Source organism: Hypoxylon fragiforme (genome assembly GCF_022984875.1).
Source record: "Hypoxylon fragiforme strain CBS 206.31 chromosome Unknown GGS25scaffold_1, whole genome shotgun sequence".
NCBI classification, from domain to species: domain Eukaryota; kingdom Fungi; phylum Ascomycota; class Sordariomycetes; order Xylariales; family Hypoxylaceae; genus Hypoxylon; species Hypoxylon fragiforme.
In genome coordinates this window covers 609,005-627,799 of record NW_026054756.1, presented here as the reverse complement: position 1 = coordinate 627,799, position 18,795 = coordinate 609,005, and the positions used below count along the sequence as shown (strand labels likewise).

The 18,795-nt window shown below is 49.5% G+C and overlaps 9 protein-coding genes across 9 annotated transcripts; 2 read left to right on the top strand and 7 right to left on the bottom strand.

Moving 5' to 3' along the window:
- Nucleotides 1–332: 332 nt before the first annotated feature.
- GGS25DRAFT_8154 (uncharacterized protein) lies at nucleotides 333–2,015 on the bottom strand. The gene is made up of 3 exons (XM_049266042.1): nucleotides 1,017–2,015; nucleotides 710–918; nucleotides 333–626 (listed from the first exon to the last, which is right to left on the bottom strand). Exons 1-3 carry the CDS (start codon nucleotides 1,707–1,709, stop codon nucleotides 473–475), a joined length of 1,056 nt encoding a protein of 351 aa, XP_049120969.1. The 5' UTR covers nucleotides 1,710–2,015; the 3' UTR covers nucleotides 333–472.
- On the bottom strand, nucleotides 2,016–3,291 carry GGS25DRAFT_8153 (3-hydroxyanthranilic acid dioxygenase). The gene is made up of 4 exons (XM_049266041.1): nucleotides 3,189–3,291; nucleotides 3,000–3,073; nucleotides 2,845–2,920; nucleotides 2,016–2,756 (listed from the first exon to the last, which is right to left on the bottom strand). Exons 2-4 carry the CDS (start codon nucleotides 3,029–3,031, stop codon nucleotides 2,322–2,324), a joined length of 543 nt encoding a protein of 180 aa, XP_049120968.1. The 5' UTR covers nucleotides 3,032–3,073; nucleotides 3,189–3,291; the 3' UTR covers nucleotides 2,016–2,321.
- On the top strand, nucleotides 3,237–5,047 carry GGS25DRAFT_8171 (Ctr copper transporter family protein). The gene is made up of 4 exons (XM_049266044.1): nucleotides 3,237–3,900; nucleotides 4,126–4,309; nucleotides 4,628–4,721; nucleotides 4,798–5,047. Exons 1-4 carry the CDS (start codon nucleotides 3,814–3,816, stop codon nucleotides 4,913–4,915), a joined length of 483 nt encoding a protein of 160 aa, XP_049120967.1. The 5' UTR covers nucleotides 3,237–3,813; the 3' UTR covers nucleotides 4,916–5,047.
- On the bottom strand, nucleotides 4,726–6,880 carry GGS25DRAFT_8371 (NUDIX hydrolase domain-like protein). Its single transcript, XM_049266062.1, has 4 exons — nucleotides 6,527–6,880; nucleotides 6,143–6,308; nucleotides 5,963–6,013; nucleotides 4,726–5,865 (listed from the first exon to the last, which is right to left on the bottom strand). The coding sequence occupies exons 1-4, from the start codon at nucleotides 6,797–6,799 to the stop codon at nucleotides 5,180–5,182; spliced, it is 1,176 nt and encodes a 391-aa protein (XP_049120966.1). The 5' UTR covers nucleotides 6,800–6,880; the 3' UTR covers nucleotides 4,726–5,179.
- A 264-nt stretch (nucleotides 6,881–7,144) lies between these two features.
- GGS25DRAFT_516494 (NAD(P)-binding protein) lies at nucleotides 7,145–7,989 on the bottom strand (the record flags this gene model as incomplete). Its single annotated transcript, XM_049263208.1, has 2 exons — nucleotides 7,145–7,866; nucleotides 7,953–7,989. 2 exons carry the CDS (start codon nucleotides 7,987–7,989, stop codon nucleotides 7,145–7,147), a joined length of 759 nt encoding a protein of 252 aa, XP_049120965.1.
- Nucleotides 7,990–8,491: 502 nt separating this feature from the next.
- GGS25DRAFT_516493 (uncharacterized protein) lies at nucleotides 8,492–8,978 on the bottom strand (the record flags this gene model as incomplete). The annotated part of the gene is made up of 3 exons (XM_049263207.1): nucleotides 8,492–8,585; nucleotides 8,652–8,805; nucleotides 8,909–8,978. The coding sequence occupies 3 exons, from the start codon at nucleotides 8,976–8,978 to the stop codon at nucleotides 8,492–8,494; spliced, it is 318 nt and encodes a 105-aa protein (XP_049120964.1).
- A 1,419-nt stretch (nucleotides 8,979–10,397) lies between these two features.
- Nucleotides 10,398–12,122, top strand: GGS25DRAFT_526835 (TTL domain-containing protein; the record flags this gene model as incomplete). Its single annotated transcript, XM_049265042.1, has 1 exon — nucleotides 10,398–12,122. The coding sequence occupies exon 1, from the start codon at nucleotides 10,623–10,625 to the stop codon at nucleotides 12,120–12,122; it is 1,500 nt and encodes a 499-aa protein (XP_049120963.1). The 5' UTR covers nucleotides 10,398–10,622.
- A 377-nt stretch (nucleotides 12,123–12,499) lies between these two features.
- On the bottom strand, nucleotides 12,500–14,776 carry GGS25DRAFT_7966 (uncharacterized protein). The gene has a single exon (XM_049266028.1). The coding sequence runs from the start codon at nucleotides 14,446–14,448 to the stop codon at nucleotides 12,589–12,591; it is 1,860 nt and encodes a 619-aa protein (XP_049120962.1). The 5' UTR covers nucleotides 14,449–14,776; the 3' UTR covers nucleotides 12,500–12,588.
- A 328-nt stretch (nucleotides 14,777–15,104) lies between these two features.
- Nucleotides 15,105–17,378, bottom strand: GGS25DRAFT_516490 (checkpoint kinase 2-like protein; the record flags this gene model as incomplete). The annotated part of the gene is made up of 5 exons (XM_049263206.1): nucleotides 15,105–15,577; nucleotides 15,634–16,003; nucleotides 16,056–16,648; nucleotides 16,720–17,287; nucleotides 17,340–17,378. 5 exons carry the CDS (start codon nucleotides 17,376–17,378, stop codon nucleotides 15,105–15,107), a joined length of 2,043 nt encoding a protein of 680 aa, XP_049120961.1.
- Between the last annotated feature and the right edge of the window lie 1,417 nt (nucleotides 17,379–18,795).

The window sequence follows — 18,795 nt, the reverse complement described above, 5'->3', positions numbered from 1 at the left end:
AAGAAAAACGGAAAAGTGTACGACGCTCTTTGTATTCAGGTCTATCTTGTCAAAGATGAGCTTTCATACTGTTGAAGCCAAGTTTCGGACAACATTCCAGCTTTTTATAGGTGATCTCATTCCTGGATTATCTAGTGGATAGAGCGACCTCCTATACTTTGAAGCTGCACTGTGTTGTGTTAAGTTTTAATGTACATACTACTAACCTAGGTTAGTAGTATGTAGTAACCTTGGAAATGTTCCATTTCTCGAAGCTCCCCATATGATCAGTGCACGGACCATCCAGCAGGACTGGTACCTGTTGAATGGAGGCAGGTACGCCGGAGAGGAAAGTACGACGCAATGTAATCTTGTATTTATTTATATTTCCAGCCAGTAACGAAAGTTTATCCTTGGATCTTAATTGTGAACATACACTGCCAAGTCTATCAGTTGTGTGGCAGGCTAATCCCCAGACCTCCTGAGCCAAAGTTTAGCGGTATTTAGAACGAGCCCAATACGCCATAAAAGAGCATAAAATATATAGGCACTTGCGTGTAATCGACAATCCCGGGATGGCCGGGCTTCTAGAATCGTACCCGTAAGATAGAATGGCAACTCCTATAAGATGCAAGATATGTGAAACCCTAGGTACTCGTATCCTGATTAGCACGGTAGTTCCTACGAAAGTAATGAACAAACCAAGAAGTTTTTTCAGAGAGCAACCTACACATTGGCAGCAAAGATCCCACAGACGAGAATTGGGTAGAAGCTCCAGCTCGCTCCTTTGTCCATGATCTCCTGCGCCATCCGGAACACGGTCGGCATCCAAACAATGGTCGAAAATAGCTCCAGGGGCAGCCGCCAGCGAGACGTATTTAATTCCATGAGATCTAAGACCAACAGGATTAAATATGCAAAGGAGAGGATGAAGTTGAACTGTGAACTTATATATCAGTCATCCGTCCACTTCCAAATTCCCACTCACGTAATTCATAGTTTGCGAAAGGAGTCAGGCGAGTTGCCTAAGAGCTTACCGTGACGGGATATTTAACTGTCGAGTCGTCAGGATACTTAGACCAGGCCATTGCGACTGCGAGGACCATAATGCAAAAGTAAAGACCGCTGACACCGCACCATACAGACTCTATCGCCAGCATCATTCTGCGACACGGCGGATGAACGGTGTACACATACACGGGCCAGCCGCAGAGCACACATACGTGGCCGCTCCTGCCGTTGACAAACGTAACCATGGTGTCCGGCTGGCTATAGAACGCGGGACTGCGCTTGACACGCCAGCAGCGGAAGCACATGGACCGCCATGGATCGCGCTGTCGCGAGTCGTCAAGGACGAGGTAGCCTATAACGGGGGTGGCCAGACACTCGTTGCAGCAGTTCAACAGATCAAAGGTGATGTAGCCGTTTTCAGTGAATATCTTCTGGATGACGGCCGGCGTGAGGTACTGGTAGTACAGTCGGCAGGTCTGGCGAAGGTTTAGAGCGGCTCGCACGTCGAGTTGCGATATGATCATGAGCTGAAGTTCCCATGGTAGGAAGGCGAGACGAGATTTTTCTCTTCCATGAAAAACTACCGAGGATGTTGGGGTAGGCTTTGAACGCTCCCTTGGCTGACTGCGACGTTTCCACGGTAGGGCTTGGTGACCCTCGTGTTTGGACATGACTGCTTGCGTTAAAAGTGTAGGTGGACCAGCTGAACTTCTTGACATCTACCTAGCAGCTTTAAAGGTCCCAAGTAGGATGCCATCCGAGCCACTAAAAGCAGATACCGAGAAAGGCGAACAGACTATTCGCTGTTTCATATGACGCGTCTTCTAGATCATTGAAAGAGAAAGATTAGGCGAAACAGGTTTGATTATCTAGATATTCATCTGACACGGCTGGCTAGGCAGGAGAACCGTGCCGTTTTGTTGGTGTATTGCGCGGCGTCTCCTTATAACTTACCTATCTATATTAGCCAAGGCAATGGGCAAGTTACCTACTTTCTAGTGAATGGTTAAAAAGCTTTACCGTACTGTTCAACTTGTTTGCTAGGTATTTCTGGTCATCGCAATATGAGAAAAGCCGTAGCAGTTCAATACCCACTTAAGTTAGCTAGGTTAGCTCACTTTGCGTTACCCGTCATCGTTCAGAAGGGGTGGAAAATCATAGAAAAGACCACAACTATTAGACTGTGATGTTATAGCACACGAGCTCTCATATGATCGGCTGGTAGAGTTTGTAGAAATCGATTTCCTCGACATAAAAAAGCATGGACGTTAAATGTAGGGCAAACTATGAATTTGCTCCAACCGCGATTGCCTCTCTGAAGCGGCTTGTCTTTATTCTAAGTTTGGATCCTTGATGGATCCAGGTTTTGGAACAGAGTTGGCGATTTCGCCGCATTTCTTGCACTTCCGGTTCTCCTCACTTGACATGAACTTTTCGATTGCGGCCTTGATCTGGGTACCTAGATCGGTACAGTGGAAGGCGGCTTCGTGGACAACCTCGGAGCACTCCTGGCAGTACCAGCGCATGCGATCAATGGTATCCTGAGGCCGTTTCTGCTCAAGCACGACTCCGACAGTGTTGGCGAAGCGCACGGGATTGTGCGGGGTATTCCCCGGAAGCAAGAACATATCGCCCTCGCGGATAATGATGTCTCTAAACTTGCCATCATCGACGACCTTGAGCATCATAGCCCCCTTATACTGGTAAAACCACTCAGGGGTTTGGTTGATGTGGTAGTCGGTCCGGGAGTTGGGACCACCGACGATCTAGAGACCAACGATGATAAGTCAGTTATGAGACTGTAAGAGATAACTTCTCTTTATATGGTAGGGTTTGGTAAATGTATCTGCGCACCATGACGGTGAAGTCTTCGTTGTATACGCAATAGTTATTGACCGGCGGTTTCAGGAGGTGAGAGTTCTCCTCGAGCCTTGGCAGCTAGCTATTAGCCTAGACCCACGTCATACCCGTACTTTCACAGTATGGTATTGAGGGCTTTACTGGCTTACCATTTCGGGAGGTTTACTGGCGGAGAAAGCATTTTGGTTGGTTACCTGGGCACCTCGGTATGTATTTGATAATTCTTGTATGGATGTGTCTGAAGTCAATAAGAAATCAAAGTGAGTGAAGTAGAAGTAGAAGAAGAAGAAGCCGGGTAATAAGCACAGATCCCTATTACTTAACTTGATCTAACTTACTTCAATTTTCCTTATAAATCACAAAAGACTAGAGAGATAAGTGACTCTGCCGCGAGATGCCGCTGCTATCCTGATCCTAACATTTATCCTAACATTTAACTAAAAGGGAAGATTGAAAGAAAGGAAGAAGCTTCATGACCCCCACCATAACTATATCACTGCATGCTTACCTCATTACATGTACATTGTATCCTCTTGGGATGTCATTACCTAATGCCTACAGGCGACATCTGGATCTGTGTATCCACCAAACGGGACAACCCCTACCACTAACCTACCCTGGTTAGTACGGTCTACTAGCGCAGGCTCGTACCTAACTCTGGGGACGTTTTAGGTTCACCACCTATCAACACCGAACCATCTGACACCATCGTCACGCATCTCAACGGGGATTGAGCACATTTAAGCAAGTTTCCAACTGTTTATCAAGCATCAAGTAGCATCAAGCAACTTTTTTGAATACTTTTCTTTCTTCCTTCTTTCTCTTGTCTTTAGATTACACATATTTCTTGATATCTATTGTCATATACAACTTTCAATTTGATTATTTTCCCGTCTTTGTCATTCAATTCCACCTCACTTCAACGAATTGTATCTCGTAACTGATAGACCAACGATCGTCATCATGGACCACTCGCATATGGATCATGGACACATGGGCCACGGTGATATGGGGCATGGCGATATGCCAATGCCAATGTGCAGTATGAACGTGAGTACCGTACCTACATTCTTTAAACAAGCATTCTCTAGCCTTATGCACGACGACCTGCGCTGAGCGCGCATCCGACCTATCTCGCGCCTCCTTCTCGACGCCACGATACCCCTTCCCTTTCCTCCCATTGGGTACCGATTATAGGGACCCCTATACCTAGAGAAAATCGCAAGACAAGAAAAGAAAAGAAATACACTAATGGTTGGCTTCTATCGATTTTAGATGCTCTTCACCTGGGACACCACCAACCTGTGCATCGTCTTCCGTCAGTGGCACGTTCGCGGTCCCACTTCCCTGATCTTCAGCTTGCTGGCCATCATCGCCCTCTGCGCCGGCTACGAGGCTCTCCGTGAGGCCATCCGACGATACGAGCAGTCAATTGCTACCAAGCAGGATGCTTCCCTCAGTGAGTACCTACTGTTTGGCCCCACAACACACACATACACATACACATACACACACTCCAATCCCCGATTTACATACATCCCCTCCTCCCTTACTTGCCTAAGCTGGTAGCGGTCGGCATCTGTCGTATAACACATAGAAATGTGTGACACGGCATTCGCCAACCGCTGTTGCTGCATCTCGAGCAGCCCAAATGAATTTATTTGTATTCCTTTTTTTTCATTGGAGCTCCTTTTGGGGGAAGTCCTAGGCTAAGATCTTACCGTTGCGAACGATGGAGGCGAACCAAATACTGAGAGCGCGACATTGCTTGGCGTAGGACGGAGTGGCCAGGCCGATGCGATTGGGCGGCGGGCCCATTTGGTCAAGTCTGTGCTATACGGCGTGCAGAACTTCTATGCGTTTATGATTATGTGAGTAAAAGAAAAGCCCTGTTCTATGCCTTTCCCGCCCCATCAATCAATGCTGATGTTCCGGGTAAACGAACAGGTTACTGTTTATGACCTACAACGGCTTCGTTATGTTATCCGTCGCCATCGGCGCCGGCCTCGGATACTACTTCTTCGGTTCGCGTACGAAGGCAACTAAGGAAACGGCTTGCCATTAAAGAGAATGAGGTCCTGGATTTATCAGAATGCGAGTTTACAAGTTAATAAAGGGGTGTCGAAGCAAGAAGCATGAAATCGATTAAGAAAGCATGATGAGGCTATTGGAAAGAGGGAGACGACGTTAAGCGGTTCTATTGAGTGAGAGTGTGACCACAAGTTTAGCGATGTTTAGAATTACGGATACGGACGGCTTGAGCCTAGTATGAATCTACACTGCAATGTAAGGACAGCCAAAAATCTATGGGTGTACTTTTTACATCCATCTACATTTTTGCGTCCTTGACCTCCTCGTCTTTGATCGCGTCTAGTCCGACTTCCACCCTTTTCTTCTCGGGGAGCAGACCCTTCGTCTCTAAACTGTCTATGAGACCCTCGTCCCCAAAATGAGCATTATGCTCGAACTCGGGTTCCTCGTCGTAGGCGATCCTTGCAGTATCGACTAACATACGCCCCGTGAGACCCCATACCAGGAAACGCTCAATGGTGTCTTGCTCTCCTTCTAGCTCATCGGCCAGGGCGGCCTGCCCGCCATCCCGTACTTTCGGTTTCGTGACTCGTTGATTGTTCACCGGCACGCTGAAATTGTGCACCCGCCAGGGGTTCTCATGCCAGTATATCCAGCGCCCGCTGTACCACTCGCCCGGCGGTATCGTCTCCCCCTCGCGTTGTTCATCCTTCGTCTTCAAGAAATTATGGAGCGGGGCGCTGAACACGGCCGCGACCTCCTTGGCGTCCAGCCGCGGAATCATGCCCTCGTCCACCATCGCCTTCGGCTTGCCCGCCTCGTCGTCGGCGTGCAGGAACGCCACGCACGGCCGCACTGCCAGCTCCGTCTTCGCCATGCTGCACGGCAGGCAGCACAGCGGCTCGATCCGGAATGGCTTGGGAATCTTAGCGTCATCCATGGGGAGCCCGATTTCTTCCCAGGCTTCGCGGCGCGCTATTTGATCTATCGTCGTGGGAAAAAAACCACAGTAGGTTAGTTCACCTGGTCGTGCTAAACACTCCCCCTCCCTTTTTTTACAGGTACACGAAGCTACACTTACACGGCGACTCTGATAGAGAATCGGCCTTTCCCCCAGGAAAAGCTGCGTGGCCTGTATTTTTTCAACACGTTAGAAAATAGCAACCAGAAATGCAGTACTTCTCCTCCTCCATCGGAATTATAGTGTGTTTGTTGGATAGGTAGATAAGTAGGCATCTTCTAGGGGCCAGGGGGGGCATACCGGAGAAGTTCCGCAAACTAGCAGCCCGCATTGTGATGACGACTCGTAGATCACCTCGGCGGTCCGCGAACAACAAGATCAGCACGGCGGCGCGGCGGCTCACCGGGAGGCGGTCCCAGGTGGGGAAGGGTGCGGGCTTGTAGGCGCGCAGACGCGCGATGGCGGCCTTTTTGATCGCATGAGCAGGTACTTAGGTAGTTTTGGGAGTAAATGGGTTGGAGATGATGGAGTTGGTTTTGCTCTTTATTGATAGCATTTTCTCATCCCTTTCTTGTCCTGGTGTAGTCCTATTGCTATTTTCTATCGTTTGGATGTGTAGGGGTAGGTAGAGATAGGTATGTTTATGAATATGTAGGTAGATAGATAGGTTGCAACTATACTAACCGCCGAGATTGCATTGAGCGGGGCCATCGTCGACGCATCCCAGTAGTACGAAGCCCGATCGGGATATTCTTCGGTCGACGGGCGTTCTTGTGGTTGTAACGGTGGTGAGTGTGGTGGCTGTTGGCGGTTCAAGTCGAGGGAGAAGGCGAGGTCGGCGGGGAGGGTAGCGGAATGTCGGATGCTTTGTAGGATCTCGGCCGTTTCGAGCTCCGTCAGAGGAGGTGAGCTGTCTCTCTCGGTGGCGTCGGAGGTGCTGTGGTTGACGATGGTCATCTTGAATGGGGAAAGGTGAATAAGGCACCGTTTAAGCCCCCGGCTAGTTCCGATCGCTCTCTTTTGAATGTTTCTTTCAGGTACCTGCCTAGCTGTCCTAGACTCCTAGTAGGGCCCTAGGGGCCGGACTGACGTATCATAACCCGCGGGGTACTTACCCCACGGTACTTTACTACTTCGCACAAGCTACCTAGTACATGGTAATGGTTGAGTTGCACGTGATACTTTAATTAATCACCTCCCATTTCCCTTTCAATTGCTTCATATCCTTTTCTTTTCTTTTCTTATGAGTACAGGACCTGACTTTTATCTACCTTAGAAACCTATATGGCCAGCCACAGCTGATTAGAATGGAGACACTCCATACACACCCACTATTCTCCCAACATTGGCATCCCTTTCTCCTTTCACCACCGATGCAACTCGCTTACCACCCTCCCAAGGCTCAGCAGCACCCCTCTGGCGTAAAGACTCGGCATCGCCGGTAAAGTCGGTTGCGCAGAGGCCTGGGTCAGCACCAAACACCATAAAGCCCTCTAGCTTCAGCCGCGCATAATACATGACCATCATCATGTTAAGCGCCGCTTTACTGGTACGATATTCTACCGCGCCGGAGATGTAGTATGGGGAGTTGGGGTCAGCAGCGTGTGTAATCGAACCCGTGCTCGAGCTCACGAAAACGATTCGTGGTGTATGTTTTGCTTTACGAAGTAGACCCAAAAAGGCCTCCGTTACGCTCATCGCCCCGACGACGTTTGTCTCTAGGATTCGTCGCAAGACTTCTCGTGTAGGAGGGCTAGCCGTGGAAACTATGCCTGCATTGTTGACGAGGATATCAAGCCGTCCAAACTCATACGCGATGCGTGCCGCAGCGGCATCGACCGATTTGTCGTCCGTCACGTCGATCTGAGTTGAAGATACTGTGCCTTTGACTCCCTCGACTGCCTGAATTTGTTTAACGGTAGCTGCACCTTTGGAAGGGTCGCGACTCCCCAAGATTACATGGTACTCGGAAGAGAAAACAAGCAGGTTCTTCGCTGTTTCGTAGCCCACACCCTGGTTCCCGCCTATGCTGGTGTTAGTTCTATCGGTATACAATTTACCATCTACCACATAAGTCCAAGGTCGCTCAGCTCATATGCTAACGACTTACCAGTAATTAACACAATTCTCTTGCTTGATGAAGCCATATCTACATGGAATGCTAATAATGAATTGAGCTGGTCCATTCTAGATTAGAAGTCTTGTACCTTGTTACAGTATGTCAGGGAGAAACAAATTCCATTTGAATACTCTTAATAAAGCACAGCTGCACTCATTGGAGCCTCATTTCTTTTTCTTATATGTCATTTAGGAGCTCGGGAATAAGGCTATATGATCTTAACTCCGCTAGGACATTAAGACATTATGCTTACATGTTGAGTGGTAACTATGTCCTATTAGTTAAGTCCATCGGTGTTATTAACACATTTTATGATCGTTAACCCGAGAACACGATACGCCACGTTTGGCCACTTGGCTAGGGGATCTAATGAAGTCACCTCAAGAGTGGAAAGACACACCTCCAAAAAGCTATATCACGTGACTGACCCCCCTTTCCCCCCTTTTCCTCCTAGCCCTCCTACTTCTCAACAATGATATCCCTCACTTTTCATCCTCTTACAATATAATATATTTTATGAATTTCAGTTATTACACCTCGCCGTCTTCGTCTTCGTCTTCTTCGTCACGCCATATTTCGTAACTTTTCGCTTCACCTGATTCCCAATTCCATTTGGAAATGAACCTATACTGCTTTTAGCATTTATTCTCCTTTGGGAGTAGCTCATTGATGTATTCGTGAAATTCTTACATTGCCGCAGCAAAGAAGCTGATTGAATCGGCGTTGTGACAAGGTGTATCTTGGTCGAAAAGAGCCAAATTGATTATCCGACGCATGCTGTGAGTATATTCTTGCTGGCCGTCCGCGGATAATAAGAGGTCTCCATGATCATCGAAGGCAGGATCTATAATAAGAGTTAGTGGACTGATGAACATAACTTTGGAAGTTTCAAGGTTCCTAGGTTACCGCTGGGTACTTAACCTAGGTAGGCAGATTCATGTACTTACGGTCGAGTAGATCGCCGATTCCTACCGAAAAGGTCAGCCTGGAAGTACCTACAGAAGAAGTGTGAGCCATATCCTAGTGTGTATGATAACCGTCCGTGTCATTTAGCATTGGCTAATATTTGATTGAGGCTTCAGTGAGGAAGAAATTAGGGGCTCTCGATGATAAGAAGGCCACTAGTACTTCTGAGACTAAGAAGACTACCACAGCTTCGGCGACCAAGACGACCTCCAAGATTCCGCAGCGAAGACGACTTCCAATACATCAAAACGATTCTCAACTTCGACACCCGCACGGTCCACCACCTCAACTCGACAGTAGAACAAGACGTATCATCGCCTATCATCCAGGAAGTGGTGATTTCTGTGTTCGAGCCAGCTAAGAAGCATATCCTCGCGAAAGCTAATTAGACAGTAGTTTAGCTTGGTGAGACGTTTGAGATGATAATTACACACATGATTAAATATATCAATAGGTACCTTCGTAGTTCCAATAGACGATATGAAAAAACACATAAATTCTGAGGAATTGGGATGAAACTACCCGTTCAAGCGAAGTTACCAATTAAGAGCACGTGACATCCCCAACGTTAAGCATGAATTCTAGAAAGGGGGGTTCGACCGGTCGAGACATCCGAGTTAAAGTGGGTACTGCATCCGGGATTTCGGGAGGGTATGTGCGACCGGCCTGGTACCTCTATACAGCCTTGCCAATTGCTCGACGTGTGATGACTGATAATAGATAACATCCTCAATTTCATCCTAGATATACTATCGAAGTTTACAGTTTGTGATATTGTAGGATTAGGAGTTCATCGTCTGCTACAGCTAAACCCTACTAAGTAGTCACCATGTAAGAGATAGGTGCACTAAGGGGAAACGATTCGTGTCACCAACTCGCACCAGTATATATTACTATACCTCAATGTTTAAATGTTATGTATCCTATCTACCTATATCTAATTCTAGTCGTAGTAATAAGTACCATTCCAGATTTGCAAATAGGTACAGGTAAGCTTGGCGATATCACGGTCGCCTACACCAAAAGATCAATGCATATTTTCTTACCTCAGATACACAATTTCATTCAACAAGAAAACGAAAACGGTATAATATCTGCAGGACCACGATATATACAATTAGCAAACCTTTCCCACCGCCCCAGCCAAGCCTCTCCGTCCTATAATCTGTACGTAACAGTAACCATTCGAAGATCAGGGTTTCTCGCATATACGGCACCGCGCAGGGCAACCTCTGACCGGGATTAGCGAGCCACGGCGAGGTTATTCGCAATGATTTACGTTTCCAAACCCAACACCCGTCCAATCTTTTCCTCGAAAATTCAAACCACCCCGGTGGGGAACCGGACGGTTCTTAGGTAACAGGTACTGACGATGCGTCTTGGCGTCACTCCTTTTTCTTGGGGAGTCGGTCGCGAGAGACGAAGACTACCATATAAGCAGACGCATGCCTGCCTACAATTTATCTGATTTACCTTTCATCACAGAACACCATACTCCCACTTCCCCTGTACGGAAATCGAGACCGCTCAATGTCGCCATCCGGGACGGAAATTGTCATCGCGCTGAACCCTATGGAACACATGCCCATCCACCTCGGAATCCCTTGCCAAGAAGTCCTCCCTCCAGCAGAAGGCCAGATCACTCGCTAAGAGAGAAACCCCCCCCCCCTTTCGGTCAGGTTTTCTTTTCACAAAATGGAAGACAAAACAAAGATGCACGTATTCATACGCGCAGCCTCCCCATGGCTCGACTCGCACCTGAAGGCGTTGATCCAGCGACACGTGCCTTCGTCCATCTTCTACGACGACTTCTCCGACTTCCCCCTGGACGCCTCCGTCGTCTTCCACTTCTGCGACGGGTGGGAGCTCAACCGGAACTTCGCCGTCGTCAGCGCCGCCGACAGGGCGCTTATCAACGCGTACCCCAACAGCGACGCGCTGGCGCGGAAGAACTACCTCGCGCGCGTGGTCGAGCACTGGACGGCGAAGAACCCGCAGAGCATCCTGAAGACGCACGCCCCGCCCACCGTGCGCCTGTCGCTCGACTACGCCGAGTATGTCGACGATGCGCTGACGGCGGCGGACGACCTCTCCCTGCTCTGCTCGCTCGAGGAGAACGAGAGTAGGCCTGCCGAAGAGCGCGAGTGGTGGATTCTCAAGCCTGCGTTGGTGGATTGCGGCGCCGGCATCCGACTATTCAGCACCATGGAGGAGCTGGCGAGCCATCTTGAGCTCGCCGAAGATGAAGTCGAAGACGAGGACGAAGAGTCGGAGGAGGAGCCGGCGGCCGAACGCGACGTAGTTGCTAGGCTGACGACAGCCGACAAGATGCCAGTAGATGGGAGCGAATTCTCGCCCACTCTAGCGACCCCCGGTCTTGACTCCCTAGACGGTCTTTTCACCGCAATAGGAGGCAATAAGGCCAACCACAACCCCCCCCCTCCTCCTCCTCCTCCTTCCGCCGCCGTTACCCGCGCGCCCAAAAAACAACCCTACGTCTTCAAAGAAGGCGGGCGGATCCCCTCGTCCGAGATGCGCGAGTTCGTCGCGCAGCGGTACATCACCTCCATCACGCCGCTCGAGAACCGGAAGTGGCACATCCGCGCGTACGTGCTGTCGATCGGGCGGCTGAAGGTGCACGTCTTCCGGGAGATGCTGGCGCTGCTCGCGCTGGAGGACTACGCGCCCCCCTGGCGGAACCCGAGCCTCGGGTCCTCGCTGACCAACACCGCGCTGCAGGACGAGGAGGACTTCGTGCGGCGGGGGTCGATGCGGGACTTCTGGGCGACGCCCGATGACCTGCTGCCGGGCAAGCGCTGGAAAGAGCACGTGTTCGACCAGATCTGCGAGGTCTCCGCCGAGCTGTTCCGCGGCGCCGTGCACACGATGGCGGACCGCTTCACGACGCTAGACAAGTGCTTCGAGCTGTTCGGCGTCGACTTCCTGGTCGGCGCGGACGGGACGGCGTGGCTCCTGGAGGTCAACGAGACCCCGGCGTTCTACGAGCAGGGCGTCGCGGGCCCGATAGCGCTGCGTCTGATGGAGTCGGTCATACTCATTGCGATGGAGCACATGGGCATGGTCGAGCCGGGCGACGAGCGGAATGGGGAGGCTAGGAAGAGGATGGTGGAGGTGTTGGACGAGACTAATAGGCTGGCGAAGAGTAACATCACGGAAATTACAGCGGGAGATTAAATGGTGGTAAGCAGTTCTATAGAGTTAGATGTGATATTTTATAGACAGGGACCTAAATATAAGGTTTAGAAGACCAGCTATATGAGGATAATCTTGCAAATGATTATATAAGAGTTGTATAGGAGTTGCCGGAAAAGGCGGTCCGGAATGGCAGAACCCGAGAAAAGGGGGGAGTGACGGCTAAGAATTAGGCAGCCAAATAGCTCGTGATTTGATGGTGACTATTGGTCGTATCGTTATTATACTATATTATTTTATCGACAGTACGAATGTCTACCTTGATTGGTAGGTACCTAGGTGTCTAACCGTGGCTATGCTTGAATAAGCCCAAGGCACAAAGTCCCCCTTTTTTTTCAATTCAGCCAACCGCTAACCCTAATCTCTGAACGATCGCAGTACCAGTCAAGTTTGTCAATGCCCTTCCATACAAACATCACGACATTTTGCTCATATCATAGTCTTTTCCTTACCGCGACTGCGGCTCCCCAACCCTTATCTGACGTTTAATCTCCTCCCTCCGCCTCTCCTTCCTCGCCTCTTCCGCCGTCGTCCCAATGCCCAATCCACGGCCCAACCCCAACCTTTTCGCCTTGGCCAGAAATTTCCTGACCCTAGGCACAGGACTTGTCTTCCTGCTCCCCTTATCCTTATCCTTGGCACCGGTGGTAGTAGTAGTAGGGGCGATATCAGCACTCCCACTACCACCCGCAGCGCCAGAACCACTACTACTACCCACAGCATCAGAACCAATACCCTCAGACCCCCTCTGCCTAAACGACAACGACCTCGCGAACCCGAAGCCCGGGAGACTCGAAACACGGTTCCGCTTCTTCGCCTCCTTGTTATTACTCTTCCCACTATTACTCCTACTCGGGTTCTCCCCTTCCTTCCCCTTCTCCTTCCCCTTCCCCTTCCCTCCCTCCCCTTCCTTCTGCTTCTTCCTCAAAACCTGCCTGCCCCCTTCATCCTCGCCCTCCGAAAAAGTCGACGTCAGCAACAGCGGAAACGGCGTCTTGACGTACGTGTCGGCGAGCGGCCTCTCGCTGAGCTTTAGGGGTGGCGGCGCCGGCGCCGTGCGCGGGCGTGCTGAGAACCCTTCGATCCTCTGCTGCGGGTTGTTGTCGTTGCTGGCGAAGGAGACTTTGAAGGGGAGGAGCATGCCGCTGCCGCCGCTACTAGCGATGCTGTTGGTGTCGCCGCTTGTGCTAGTACCCGCTATAGGTGCCGAAGGCGATCTGCTCCGCCGCCGCGGCTCCGCGTAAGCATCATCATCATCACTGCCCTTGTCCCGCGAATTCGGAGACCGCCGCGCAGACCTCAATGGCAATTGCATTTGCGGCTGCTGCGCTAGTGGGGAAACCAGAAACGGCTCCATGTGCACCATCGTCGACCGCCGTGTCGGGGAGCGGAGATTCGGGTCGGAGGGGAATGAGGTCGGGGGCCTTATGACGGCGCCGGTGATAGGGCTGCCGGGGTCGCTGTGGTGGCGGATTTGGTTCTCCTCCTGTTGCCGGGACCCATACAGGCTCCCGGAGGATCCATGCAAACCCCCATCTCTTGCAGCGAGTAGGCTCCTAGAGGATTGGCTATCCGCGTATATCGATAGCGGGACGTGTATCCGTCCTGGCTGCTGGCTCAGATTCGCGCCTCCGGCTGTGGTAATGGGGAGGAGGGACGAGTGTCGGCTTGCGACGGAGCCGGTGTCGCGGATAGATGGCGAGACGGTGGCGGAGTGGAGGCTGCGCTGGGAGTCGCCGGGCGAGATGGGCGAGACCTCGTATGGCTGAATATTGTTATTGTTGTTGTTGGTTCCCGGGAGGGGGGCAGAGACGGGACTGACCACGTAGTCCCCGCTGTCTCTGGAGCCGCCGAGAATGATGTGGGTAGGATGCCTAGGCTGCGGTGCAGCTATCTCCGACTCCGACGGCCGCCCCTGCCGCAGGGGGGGTTGTGATGGTGAAATTCCCGCAATTGACTGCTGCTGCTGAAGAGGTTGGACCAGAGCCAGTCCCGCCTCGTCTAAAATGCCGGCAGGGCCAGGACTACTGGGGTCATCGTCATGATATTGACTCGTCGAGGCCTGGAAGAAGGGCGCTGGCTGTCGAGGGGTTTCTCCATCGGGAGAGTCATATACCGACGACGAGCTTGAGTTTGGCCGTCGTGGGAGAGCCCTATTGATGTATTCTGGCAAGGCCTCCGGTGGTGGATATTGCTGGTAAGAATTCCATCCTAGAGTTTCCTGGCTGTTCACATTATTTTCCCCTCCTGTGATGTTACCTGAGGTCATTTCGTGGTTTCGTGCTGTAGCTGTTGTTCCATCATTCATCTTTTCGAATGCTTTTTCATTTCATTCGACAAGCGACCACATTGCGTGCAGTGAAGTCCTGCTTGATATGTTTGCTTGAGGGGTAAGACAAAGATTTTGGTTGAGAATGTGCTCGGTTGTTTCCGGCTCACCCGGACGAAGCCTAGCTTCTTTGTCAACGGAGCACAAAGACGATGATTCGGATCACCTACCTGCTTACCTTGGTACCTGGTAAGTACCTACATACCAGGTCAAGATAGTTTGAAGATAATATTGATAACCTGTGCTATAAAGCTCCTAGATCAAGAAGTATTAATATCATATGCGGTACAAGCATAACTGATCAAGTGCGATACGAACTGCGAGAAGAAGAAAAAAAGCCTCCCTATTTTTTTAAGGTCCGAATCTTGAACCCGTGAACCCCGGACAATAAATGATGCTATACCTATACACCGTCGAAACAGTAAATCAAAGCACAAATCAAGAGGTAAAGAAAGAATCCCCCCGGTGACGCTACGATGCACCAAATACCTGACATGGTTGGCCTTCAAAACCTCAGCAACTCGCTATATATCATTACCGCCCCGTGTGATAAAAGGCCCAGTATACCTTTCGACACGTTCAACACCACCTTCTCGACATCCCGTCATTACATAGGCCCCATTCATCACCCTCCATTATTTCCCGTTAGCCTTCCCCTTCCCCTTTCCCTTTGCCTTACCCTTGGCCGCAATAGCTTCAGGTTTGGAATAGAAACTCATCGAGTCGTCGCCAAATAATTCCTGATCACCCTTTCCGCCCATTTCCATAAACTCCTTCGTGGCACGCTGGTCCGCTGGCCGGGCTTCCTTCGTTGCCGCCTTCTCATCTGCCGTAGGGTTTTTGGCGTATAATTTCAGAGGCCCCTTCTTGGCATCCGGGCCTAGCGGAATCTTGTTGGCGACTTGCACCGAGTTGATAGAACTGAGCAATGTCCGTTCCCGAACTGCACCTCTACGTTGCATTTCAAGACCGCCAATACCAGCTACGAGACCGTCTGTGCTATCATTAACGCCTACCAGCTTTTGTGTTATCCAGGGATGAGCGAGACACTGATCAACTGTGTAACGCTTATCCGCATCCGGAACCAACATATGATCAATAAGATCCACTAATACGTTGAAATTAGTTCACCAAGTAGTGAGATTCAAGGAGGCAAATACTTACATGCCGGATCGCCTACGGAGTCCCAATAAGGCGAAGGATAGTCGAACCGACCACTCTTAATCTGCTGTTGGAGGGTCAAGGGAAAGTCGCGACTATAAAGTTCATCCGAGAACGGGGGGAATCCACATAAGCAGATATATAGTACCACTCCGAGCGACCAGATGTCAACCGCCTTAGTATATTTTCGATTTCTCCCTTCGGCCAATATTTCCGGAGCAACGTAGCTAGGAGTGCCGCAAAGAGTGGTCGTAAATGATTCCTCTCCAATAATTTTAGCAAGACCAAAATCAGCTAGTTTGACGTGAAGGTCTTTGTTGACCAATAAGATATTCTCGGGTTTGACATCCCGGTGAACAATATTTCGGTCATGCTATTTCTGTCGTCAGCTATGCCAAGACTTTGGGGGATTAAGTGAGCCATACCAGATACTTGATGCCCTGGAACAGCTGGATGAATAGTTTCCTCGTGTCCGCTTCCGTTAGTTTCTGCTTCATCACAATGAAATTAAACAGTTCCCCTTCTGGGGCAAGCTCCAGCACCAAGTATACAGCATTTTTCTCGTTAAAAGTGTCCTTTAGACACAGAACGTTAGGATGGCTGACACCCATCAGCACTGCAATCTCTTGTTGCAACCCATCCGTTTTGGACCTCTCATCCATGCCTGGATTCTTCGTGAAAATCTTGACAGCGTATCGTAGGCCGGTAGATTTCTCTACGCACAGGTATACCTCAGCAAAATGACCCTTGCCCAGTCGATCGAGGAGGGTATACTGCTGTGAGAAGGCGCTGGAGGCTCGGCTTCGTGGGTAACGGAAGATGAATCGGGCTTTGTCCATAACAGCGATCTCATCTTGTTCTTGGAGTTCGCGACGTTGGTTTCTTCCAACGATAGCTTCGTTCACAAAGGTTCCGTTACTTGACAAATCTTCGAGAATAGCGACTGTGTCATCTCCCTTATTTTCAGTGAATATCAGACAGTGCCGATTGGAAACAATTACATCGTCCACAATGATATCTACCAAGTATTAGTGTATTAGTCCTAACTCCTGGTGCTAACTCTGTAGCAAGGAAGTGGCCGAAACGTACCGCATTCAGGATGGCGGCCAATCAAATACCCGCCTGAAGGTATCCCCTTGGCCTTAGAGTTCTCATAGCTCTGTTCCTGTTTGAGAGGAGGAGCAGGTTTATTTGTCGTTAAGGCGCTCTTGACATCCCCGGTCACAGGACATGTCGATCGTTTCTTCAAAACCACACATCTTCCGCCATGCCTTGCGTCAAGTGGGAATAGATATCCCCAGACACCTTCCTTTTCCTCATCCTGGACCTCGTCAGATAAAGCCGCAGCAGTAGTATCGACTAATTGAGAGAAAGCTTGGGTGTCCTGGGGAGGCGACGAGAGTATTTGAGCCTGGGAAAATGTTTCTTCGGCAGTGCGGTGGGTGACTTGACTAGGTCGTCCATCGGGCGGTTCGGCTGTTGCTTCTTTGTATAGCTCATCACTATCGGTTTGGTGCGTTAGTGGAGAGGGTAGCTTCTGCTTGTTGGTGACGACAGGGGTTTTGATTTGTTCGGCGTTCTCTGACTTTTGAGATAATCGGCCAGAGCGTCGAGGTTTCTTGGACGGATCGCTATCATCCTTCGAGGGAGGAGATTCCTAGCAAAACTATGTTAAACTAAAGCAACGAATCAAGGACGGGTATAAGTACTCGGCCTCGTTTTAATTGGCTTTTCTCGCGTGGAGCCATGTTTGGTTGCCTGGCGCGGGAAGCTGCTTAAGTATGGTTGTCACTTGTCGCTGGTTGACAAAGAGAAGAAGGAAAAAAAGGAAAAGAAAAGCGAGGGAGATGGGACGTGATGCCAATCTCTCAGGGATTTTCAGGCAACCTATACTAGCCTTCTACAATGTTGTAGAAGAAGCGCCCTTGGATGCTGTGAATGCTGTGAATAGGTAGGTAAATTGGAAAAGAAGAAGTAAAGGTACTAAGGCAGGTAGGCAGCTGTGAGATGTGGATTTAAAGATGTGAGTCGACAATCATTGAATGGCCAAGGTACTATAAGTTGTACGAAGTACCACATGCAGTACTATACATACCTACTAGGTGTATGTACCTGGTAGACCAACATGCATGTATAGTACAATACTTTTGGCACTATCACCTATTACAAGAATTGCCTTTCCATTTAAAATATGTCAACTTCAAATCATTACTCTATTCACTTCAGGACAAGCCTAAATAAGTTACTTAAACTTAAAGGGAGTCAATGGCCACATGCTGTGTCTCTTATCAGCCAGAAAAGTCATAAGAAATAAGTCAAAACGTGCGAAAGACTGAAAGTTTGAGGATGGACCAGCTGATAGTGCCAGAGGTCATCCCCATTCCCCAAGCTTTCGAATGTTCCCATAAAAACTCAATCCGTTGCTGCAGCCTGTACCTACCTTAGGTACCTAGTACTGTATTGTATTGTACTAGGTACTAGGTTAGGAACATTTGAACCTTGGAAGTAATCGGCAGGTGGGGAATCACCCCGTAAATACATCCATACTACATCCATACTACATCCTAGTAGTCCCCTATTATTATCTCCATCATAGATACAATAGGTAGCAGTTCGTTGTAGGGCTGTGCAATAAACTTAATCCATCCAATGATCATTGATATGTAATATGAGTTCAGGGATATTACATAAGTACCAGATCCTCCCTATCCCTTGTATTCTTTTATGTAAAGCTCCGTTTGATCTGATCTCGTCACATAACACTTTAAATATTCCTAACCTCCACAGTAGTGCTACACCTGGGCATACTTAATAAGACAGTATAACATTGTGCCACAATGTCTTTAAACTTTTACCTCGTAGAATCCTATATACAATGTAATGCTAATATGAGAACGTATACCTCCAGAGCTTGCATACATCATTGATAATATGTAGGTAATTTGTAAGGCTGATGAGTATATGTCACGCGCAGCTTTGCTTCAAACACCGATATCGATCGACACCGACCCGCCTAGGTTTCAGGTGACAATGTATCAACACCATCTGCAGGGCCTCACATGCGTGAACAATACCCACGGGATTCATTCTTTACGCCATATATCATATACATGTCGCCGCCCCTGGGCAGCTAGATAGGTACATACCTAGGTTACATAAGTAAAT

What these genes read in the sequence shown, in the direction of transcription:
- GGS25DRAFT_8153 (XM_049266041.1), bottom strand. Translation starts at nt 3,031, where the DNA reads ATGCTTTCTCCGCCAGTAAACCTCCCGAAATG. An exon ending in CCAGTAAACCTCCCGAAATG is followed by an intron (nt 2,921 to 2,999) that starts GTAAGCCAGTAA and finishes CTAGCTGCCAAG; the next exon opens with GCTCGAGGAGAACTCTCACC. An exon ending in ACGAAGACTTCACCGTCATG is followed by an intron (nt 2,757 to 2,844) that starts GTGCGCAGATAC and finishes GTTGGTCTCTAG; the next exon opens with ATCGTCGGTGGTCCCAACTC.
- GGS25DRAFT_8371 (XM_049266062.1), bottom strand. Translation starts at nt 6,799, where the DNA reads ATGACCATCGTCAACCACAGCACCTCCGACGCCACCGAGAGAGACAGC. An exon ending in CGCTCAATGCAATCTCGGCG is followed by an intron (nt 6,309 to 6,526) that starts GTTAGTATAGTT and finishes GCGATCAAAAAG; the next exon opens with GCCGCCATCGCGCGTCTGCG. An exon ending in TAGTTTGCGGAACTTCTCCG is followed by an intron (nt 6,014 to 6,142) that starts GTATGCCCCCCC and finishes GAAAAAATACAG; the next exon opens with GCCACGCAGCTTTTCCTGGG.
- GGS25DRAFT_8154 (XM_049266042.1), bottom strand. Translation starts at nt 1,709, where the DNA reads ATGTCAAGAAGTTCAGCTGGTCCACCTACACTTTTAACGCAAGCAGTC. An exon ending in CAGTTAAATATCCCGTCACG is followed by an intron (nt 919 to 1,016) that starts GTAAGCTCTTAG and finishes ATAAGTTCACAG; the next exon opens with TTCAACTTCATCCTCTCCTT. An exon ending in GGGATCTTTGCTGCCAATGT is followed by an intron (nt 627 to 709) that starts GTAGGTTGCTCT and finishes ACGAGTACCTAG; the next exon opens with GGTTTCACATATCTTGCATC.
- GGS25DRAFT_7966 (XM_049266028.1), bottom strand. Translation starts at nt 14,448, where the DNA reads ATGAATGATGGAACAACAGCTACAGCACGAAACCACGAAATGACCTCA.
- GGS25DRAFT_8171 (XM_049266044.1), top strand. Translation starts at nt 3,814, where the DNA reads ATGGACCACTCGCATATGGATCATGGACACATGGGCCACGGTGATATG. An exon ending in TGCCAATGTGCAGTATGAAC is followed by an intron (nt 3,901 to 4,125) that starts GTGAGTACCGTA and finishes TATCGATTTTAG; the next exon opens with ATGCTCTTCACCTGGGACAC. An exon ending in CAAGCAGGATGCTTCCCTCA is followed by an intron (nt 4,310 to 4,627) that starts GTGAGTACCTAC and finishes TGCTTGGCGTAG; the next exon opens with GACGGAGTGGCCAGGCCGAT.